We start from the raw sequence: 8,527 nt of genomic DNA, 5'->3' as shown, positions 1-8,527 counted from the left end.
TTTCTGGTTTGGCATTGACAGTAAGAAGAAGATTTTGGTACTCTTCATTAAGCCCTTCTAATAGAACTTCCACATGTTCTTCCTTAGAGAGAGGATTACCTAAAGCTGCAAGTGAATCAGTCACATTCTGGATTTTAAAAATGTAGTCACGAGCTGTCTGACCTTATTTCTTTATCAATTTCAGTTGAGCCTTCAGTTGTTTAATCTGATATTTGGTGGATTGTGCGAAATAATCTTCAATTTTTTGCCACATTTCATAGCTGAGAGTGGAACCTACCATTTTGTTCTTGAACGCATTGTCAATTGAGGCAAGGATCCAAGAAACTAAGTGACAATCATCTTGCTTCCATTGTTTGTAGAGGGAGGATTCAGTTCCTGCTTCTTGATCAGACTTGGATGAGAATTGGGGTGGGATTTGTTCTTTGATGAGATGATCTTTAAAACCCTGACCTTTAATTGCATTGAGTGCTTGTTGCTGCCAGGTCTTGAAATTTGTTTCACATAGATTGTCTGAAATTGGATTGAACGATCGTTGCTGATAGATGATTGGAGGAACATTATTTTTGGTGGGTAAGGAGGGGTTGCTAGCAGCCATGGATCTCTTGGAACCCTAAGAGCTCCGATACCATAAAAGAGTAAAGAAAGAAAGAAAGAAAAATGCAGAGCAAGTGATGCAGAGCAAATGCCTTTTTGTGAATTACTCAAAGTGAGTTTTTGATGTCTTACCGTTACGTTTCACTTGAAAGACTTATATATGATGGTAAAAGTCTTTTCATAAGAACTATGTACACAATACACAACTAGTTATCAGCTTTTAACACTTTCTTGGACTTTCTTGATTAGCCCATGACCTTGGGCTTCTTTACTTGCCTCAACAGTGTTAAAATATTACTCTTAATTATAAATAAGGTTTATAATTTAAAAAATCAAAGACTCAATTAAAAAGATACGAAAAAATGATGTTAAAATATTCTAACTCTTTAAAATAAAAATATTTGAAATTTAATTAAAAATTATTTAAAATTTAAACTCAATAAAAATTTATATTCAATGTGTTTTGTATTAAATATATTTAATAACCTATTATATCATATTGGTTGAAATTAGTTTTTATAATGTTAATTTTTTAATAACACTTTATTAAAAAAAACCATCTTTTCAGAATTTTTTAAAAACTAATTAATATTATATATATTTTGTTACATTACATCTTGTTATAAAAAAATTATTTATTTCTAATGCTTATATTAAAAATAAAAATAAAATTTAAATTAGTAAATTTTAATCTATAATATAATAATAATATAGTAATTATTTTATATATTATACGAATAAAAATTAATTATTTTTTTATTTATAAAAATTTTAAGAGCTTGTTATATATATATATATATATATATATTATATATATATATATATATATATATATATATATATATATTTTGATGAATGTGATATATTTTTTTATGTAAATAATCTTTTAAAAAAATCTAATAGTTAATCTATTACCTTTTTTGTTATAGTCCAAATTAAATGTTTTTTATTGTTTTTGGAAAGAAAATCTTTTGAGAAATTTAATAATATGTGATGAGGAACACTGAATAAATTATACAGAAACCAATTAAAATACAACATAGAAACATCTTTAAAAAAAGACGTTTTAAGTGTCTTTATCTAAGTAGCCTCCTTTGATTAAATACTACAGAGTTAAAGACATTCATGTGCTGTTTTCATATCCTATTTTCTTCCATATTAATTAGTGGAATTACAACTTTATAAACAACATCAATAGTACCTATGCTATAGTCTGAAGTAAGTTGCAATAATTGGAATTTTTTTAATATCATATCGCCATCCAAATAAAATTAAAGTCACACACTAGAACATTTTGTGGCTTACAATTTGAAAAGTTTACTACAGTAAAAATGAACAAAGATTTCTCTCTCTTGGTAGAAAAGCTTAAATAAATATAAAACGTAGTACATGAGAAAATTTATAACTAACTTTATAGTATAAAGCTTAGTCTGAATAATGTTTTACCATAAAAAGAATAGTATAACTAAGGCCAACTTTGAATTCTCTCTGGTAGCGTTGTAAATTAAAATGTTTATAGTTTGATTCTTTGCATTATTAGTTCGTTATCCACTTGTAATTTGAATTTAAAAACCTTGACAATAAACCTTGCTAAGAATACGGCTAAAATAACATTAATAACCAATGTAAATGTTCCAAACTTAGGTTTTTAGGATAAAGTTAGCAGAATTGTAAAACCAGCCACTAAGTTTAAAATAGAAAAATAAAAAGGTTCAGTGATTCAAAATGATGGGGTATATAGTATTTATTTTCAGTGTCTTGTCATGCTTTCAAGGTAAAAGCTGAGCTATCTCATAAAAAGGTTCCAAGAGATTACTGAAAGAAACCAGGACACAAACAAGCATATTTGTGTTCATCTCCAGCTTCAGTTATGGTATTGATCAGTTATACAAGCCTGTTGCAGAAACCTTGTGCATAAATTAAGATATGTAAAATAACTATATACATCAAATTTGGTACTACTGATAAATAGGAGTGCAAAGAGAGCAACCTCCTGTCCCTGACTTCCTTCATCCGGTCAACCCATTCGATGGCTTCACAAATGGAGCAGTGTGGCAAAGAGGAACTACGCCATTTTGGCTTTTGGTGCTGTGGCCTTGGAAGGAGGCAAGTGTTCAAGGGAGAAACCAATTTTTCATCGGCGTGGTTGATTGCATATCTGGCATACTGTGGCGGATCTGACATTTGCGTAGGTACACTGGTCGCAGCTCCAATGACTATTATCATCGGTCATTCTGCTGGACATGCTGATTCGGAAGTTTCCCCTTCCTCTTCCACCTCTCCCCTTGCTGCTTGGTGACGCGCCTTTTGAGCTTGTCGCTTTGCTGGAGGCTGCCCCATTAGTGTCCACATCAGCTAGACCATTTTCCAAAGCCCTAACTAAATTCTCGAAGTAGTTTTTGGTCACACTGCCAAAAAAATAAAAGGATTAGAAAATCAAATGAAGGCTCGTGCCATTCAAATCCAACAACAGCTTCAAGCCACAAAATTTGGAATCCAGTGACGTACCACTGAACAAAACTAAAGACATGTTAAAACGCAGTCACCAAAATATAGAGGCAGTAAATGAGGGGGAGAAAACGGCAGCAAAAAACTAGGGACAGAATAGGTATTGGTGCATAATATTGCATTTGGTTGAAGCATATCACATGGTTGTAGCATAAATATTACATCAATATAAATGCAGGTTTTCCATATTCAATCCAACATTCCCTTTACTGTTATTTTCCAAGGGCACAGATAAGGAAGTAATGACTAATTAAAGCACAAGACCATAAGTTAAAACAAAAGTATCAATAAAAATATCAGAAGGCAAATGCATAATAGCGGCAACATGTACCTAGTCAATCCTGCTAGTTTTGTACGAAAGTCATTGAATTCTTTAGATGGCCCATCGGCATTGAGGAACGGTTGTAGTTCCTTTTCGGCACATTGATGAAGTCTCTCGAGACCAGATTCTGCTTCACCTGAAAACAAAAATTACAGTAGGGTATTATTTACGGGAGAAACACGATTTAACACATTTCATTACTAATTGAATTCAAGTTGACAAAAAAAAAAACCTTGTAAGTACTCAAAGAACTGCTTTTTGGCATGCTCGTGCTCTGGTAAATAGAACCCATACGCATATGTCCATTTCAGCACTCGCCTACACTCAACTATCTGCAAACATGAGATGTAATTAGGGAGCCATCTATTCCAACCTGAAATTTTCTTGCAATTTTGACTGAAGACAGAGAAACTCGTAAATGGCTAAACAACCGTAAAAACATATTAACATTGGAAAAAAATACACATGAAATGAGTTTAAGGAAATAGTGTGACGAGTAACCACATCAACAATTAGCCCAAAGCATCTTATTCATGACAGAGAAAATCCAATACACCCACTTCCCAAAAAATAAAAATAATAATAACAAAATACCTGTAGCCAGGCCTCTGTTATGAACTTTAGCTGTGACTCAGGCTGGCATTGAATGTCACTGAGCCTCTCAATCTGCCAAAACAGGGAGGATTAGCCAACAATTAAGTGATCCCTAGGAACATAATTACATATAGAACCACATAAAAAAAGCAAAAACTATCAAGGGAAAAGTAAAAAAATTCTCTGGTGTATTTCAAGGAAAAATAAACAACAATTACATCTTCCAGGATGTTGCTAACATACTTATAAAAATGTAAAATTATATAAAATGCTCTTTCAGTCATCAAGCATTACATAGATACTACAATAAAAAATTTATAAGGAAAACAAGATGGTAAATGAGCACGTATGTATAAATAACTTACATGAACAGTTTGCATCTGGTGTAGATCTGCAAGAGCTTTTTGCCTTGACTGCAGCATTTTGCACATGGTGTATCAATAAAAGATAGATCAACATATTCTAAATAAAGAATATTTAAGATTCTAGATAGATGCTGCCTTGAATGCAGAACACAGTTTAAAATATAGAAAGAACAAATGAAGCAAATGAGAAAAGCATGAATATTTAGACTGAAACATTATGCAACAATAGGATTATGCTTAGTTGCCTACAAAATGGTAGAATTGCAACTTTAAATTATCAATGGAAGAATTCAGAAACAAAGCAAGATCATTTCTAAGATATATGATGCTGAACAGAATTAAGTATGGAGTGGTGCATACAGATTGATTGCTGGCCCATCGCTCATAATAATGAGTGTATCTCTCCAATGAATTCTTTGCCATCTCTCTTCTTCTTTCAGCATCATCATACTTCAAAAGCAACAAAATTTAGTTCATAAATATATTTTCTAAATAGAGGAGGGTAATATACTAATAGTGGGCCAATTGCAGCCTGAAAGTTGAATAAAGAGATGTTGAGTATTTGCGTGTCCCTTACCACTCCTTCCTGTTTAGCTGCTTCATATCGATTGCAAGCATAAAAACCACCGGTTCTTTCACCATGGTCTGACCATGCACCAAGGCATAGCCTATATATATAAAATGTAATAAAATAAGTTCATATAAACTCAAATTATTTGAAAATAAGATACTTTATGTTATTCATCTTTACAAAAGACAAGCATGATCCAGATTAATAAAAGAATGACAAATGGAAAAAGAAGAAACAAATCATGCAACAAGAAAGAAAAGAAAACTCATACCAGCAAAATTCAAATTTACATGGTGGTGTGCATGTCATGTGCATGCACCCTTGATTTTTCTCAATTGGTCGTTTGCATTTGGGGCACGGCTTTGAGTTGGCAAGTATCCTGAAAGTGATAATTAAATTAGCAGTAAGCTCAAGCACTCTGTAGATTTTTCCAAAAGGTCAACCGAATCAGCATACGTAACAAACTTGACCGCCTACAGAAATTTAAATTCGAAGTGAAATCCAAATGAGAGAAACTATACCAGTTCATGTTTTCAGATTCTGCACTGTTCTTCAGAATCCACTTTGAGACAGTGCCACAGTCCACTGGACGATGAGCCTCCTCAGTGCACTGTTGAGGGCCATATACACACAAGTCCTCAAAACAAAAGACATTTTGATAGGAAATACTGTGACATTTGACAAAAAGAAACAATTCAAACAACTTACATTCCAACAAAAGCAATATGAACAGAGGCAAGAGACATCATAATTTCCGCTACCCGCATCAAAAGTAACTGCATATTCACAACCTGGAGCAGGACACCACTTGGACTAGCAAAACAAAGCAAGACAACACAATAAGATTATTACAACTTTACACAGACATTTAAAAGTATATAAACAATAAAAAAAAGCTTTAGAAAAAATATAAAGGTTATCATGAAATATGATACCTATTTGACCATCAATTATAGAATTTAGGAATTCACATCATTGAGCTTGTTTGAAATGCTAGAAACTAGAATTCACTCGAGTTGAATTCTTTTTCTTGCTTTTAAAAATGAATGGTTTGAATTCCTTTGAGAATTCCAATTCCCATTTTTTCCTCATTTATAAATCAGACCAAGAGAGGTCTGATTTCCAAATCAATTCTCACACCCCTCAAACTTAATATGTCAAACGTCAAAAATATCTCTATTTACAATTAATAAAATAACTTTGTCAAGGATAAAATTGTAAAAGAAGAAAATTTAATTCAAATAAAAGTTATTCCAAACTAAAGAATTGAATTCCATTCTATTAATATATTAAAGTCATTCCAAACCATGGAATTGAGTTTCTAATAGAAATGAATTCTTTTCTTAAAGGGAATAGAATCGTTTTCTCATATTAAATGGTTTTCAAACAAGCTCTAAATGTCGCTAACAATTAATTCAAAATGCAAAGAATTATGAAACATAATGAAATGATACAAAGCCAATCTATAGACATGTAGATTTCAACTGCAAGTAATAACAAAAAAAAATATATTTCCTTTTATCATGAACAACCCAAAATTCTGTATCCAGCACATACCTTCTTATTGTCTTCAATATACGACCTAAGAAGGTAGCGAGAATACTTCTGTTTATCTTCATCAGATGCTACTCGATTAATCATATCTTGCCCAACAGCTGCACCACATGCGGGATCAGGACATCTCAGCATCAAACATCCAGGGCCATCACTGATGGATGTGCTGATATATCCTAGCATGTCAAATAGAACAGATGTGTAAGATAGAGAGAAAAGAAGAAATTAACCAAGGAATACTAAAGTAAAATGGTTAGATAAAAAAGTCATGAAACAGATCATCAAAAGCAACTTACCCACGCTATAGCTACAAAAAAAAAATGGATCTAGAAAACTAAGCCAAAGCCAAAATGCAGGCTTTCAGCATAATACCCAGATTATTTCATATAACAAGATACAGCACACAAGACTTACCCTCCCAGCATGAGAGACAGAAAGGATGACCACAAGAAGCCATCTCTATCTTAGCACGTGGATGATTTTCGAAACAGATGCCGCAAGTAAGCTGGCCAGAGAAGAAGACGGGTCAGAATGAAATACAAATGAAACTGGAGCGAAAGAAGAAAATAAAACACAATCAGAATTATTGACCAATTGTGAAACCCAAACAATCCATATCTCACCTCTCTAGCATCAGCATGCTCAATGATTGGCTTATCCAACAAGCCAACTGCTTTGCGGACTCGATCTTCATCAGCAAACCATGCATCATGCACTTTACTGACACTCCTGTAACACCAGCACACGCCTTACATAAGGATAGAATAAGCAGCAAAGAAATGCAGCATAAGCAAAATATAAATTTGTTCAAACACACAACATGCCGTGATGGATTGTGATCGTAAGCGAATAAATCCAAGTTAAAATGCCAATCAATTCAGGGTTATATAAAACTAAAAAAAACAACTGAATTTACCAATTGTAATGGCGAAGTAATATGCTGGCATCAACTCTTGATATTGAAAGAACTGTAGCTACCCTAGTGATGTCCTCCTCCTGTCTTTGCTGGATATCTGATTCCTTCAAGATGGTAAAATTTTGCTGAAACAAAACAGAGGGTCACCATAAATTAGGGTTTAGCTGAAAACTGTAGCATCATTACAATTTCTATATTTTTCATGAATAAAGGTAATAACTGCGAATCACGCAAAACAATAATCAAGCTACCTAAAATTCAGCTAGTTTCAATAAATGATCACTGCTATGAATCTCGATCACGTGGAAATAAAAAAGAAAAAACCCTTTTTCTTTTGTTTTAAATTATTCCATCAAACAACATTCCCCGATATAATTAATACTAATTCGAGAATCGGAAAACTGAAATTGGGAACGGAATGGGAAAAAAAAAAAAGACACCTCAGGGCGGCGAGACTCGAGCCTTTCTGAATCATCAGCTTCGTCGAAGTAATCATCGGCATCGTCATCGTAGTCGCTGTAGTAATTCAAGGCAGCATCCTCGGTGCCGCCACTGTAGTAATCGTCGTCAAGGGATTCAAGGTCATTGGCGTCATGCATATCCTCCTCGGAGTCCATTTATAATTGGACACAGAAAAAGACACCAAACCAACGAACCCTAAAAGGAAGAAAGTTGGGGGCGAGAAGAGGAACGATCGAAAGGCGGTGCCGCAAGAATGTTGAAAAAAGAAGGAAAAGAAAAAAATAGGGCACAAGGAATTGGGGATTGGGAATTGGAAGAAAGAAGAACAACGAAGAAGAATAAGAATATGTGTTTTTTTTTTTGTAATTTTATTTTGGTTTTTGGTGTTTTATTAGTTGTTGTCCCAAACAAGAGGTTTAGGGATAGGAAAAAGAAAAAGAAAAAGAAAAAGAAAAATAAATAAATAAATAACGATGATGACTTGATAAGAATAATAAATAGAAAGAAAAAAGGTGTAAACGGAAACGGAAAGAGGAAAGAAGAAAGAGGAAAACGTGAAAATTTATAAGCTGAGTAATAGAGTAGGTTGAGAATTGAACTGAAAAAACGTTGAGCAAGTGGGTTAGACGGTTAGTTGAGAA

General features: G+C 33.2%; 1 protein-coding gene across 1 annotated transcript; it reads right to left on the bottom strand.

The window, feature by feature from the left end:
• Positions 1-2,310: 2,310 nt before the first annotated feature.
• LOC130968806 (probable E3 ubiquitin-protein ligase ARI7) lies at positions 2,311-8,263 on the bottom strand. The gene is made up of 15 exons (XM_057894271.1): positions 7,865-8,263; positions 7,425-7,549; positions 7,132-7,237; positions 6,923-7,013; positions 6,512-6,684; positions 5,663-5,767; positions 5,476-5,564; positions 5,226-5,333; positions 4,961-5,051; positions 4,744-4,833; positions 4,384-4,431; positions 4,019-4,090; positions 3,657-3,756; positions 3,434-3,560; positions 2,311-3,002 (listed from the first exon to the last, which is right to left on the bottom strand). Exons 1-15 carry the CDS (start codon positions 8,039-8,041, stop codon positions 2,729-2,731), a joined length of 1,776 nt encoding a protein of 591 aa, XP_057750254.1. The 5' UTR covers positions 8,042-8,263; the 3' UTR covers positions 2,311-2,728.
• Between the last annotated feature and the right edge of the window lie 264 nt (positions 8,264-8,527).

The sequence above is a fragment of the Arachis stenosperma genome, chromosome 3 (assembly GCF_014773155.1).
Source record: "Arachis stenosperma cultivar V10309 chromosome 3, arast.V10309.gnm1.PFL2, whole genome shotgun sequence".
NCBI classification, from domain to species: domain Eukaryota; kingdom Viridiplantae; phylum Streptophyta; class Magnoliopsida; order Fabales; family Fabaceae; genus Arachis; species Arachis stenosperma.
The sequence above is the reverse complement of the archived record's forward strand: the minus strand, read 5'-3'. Positions and strand labels throughout refer to the sequence as shown.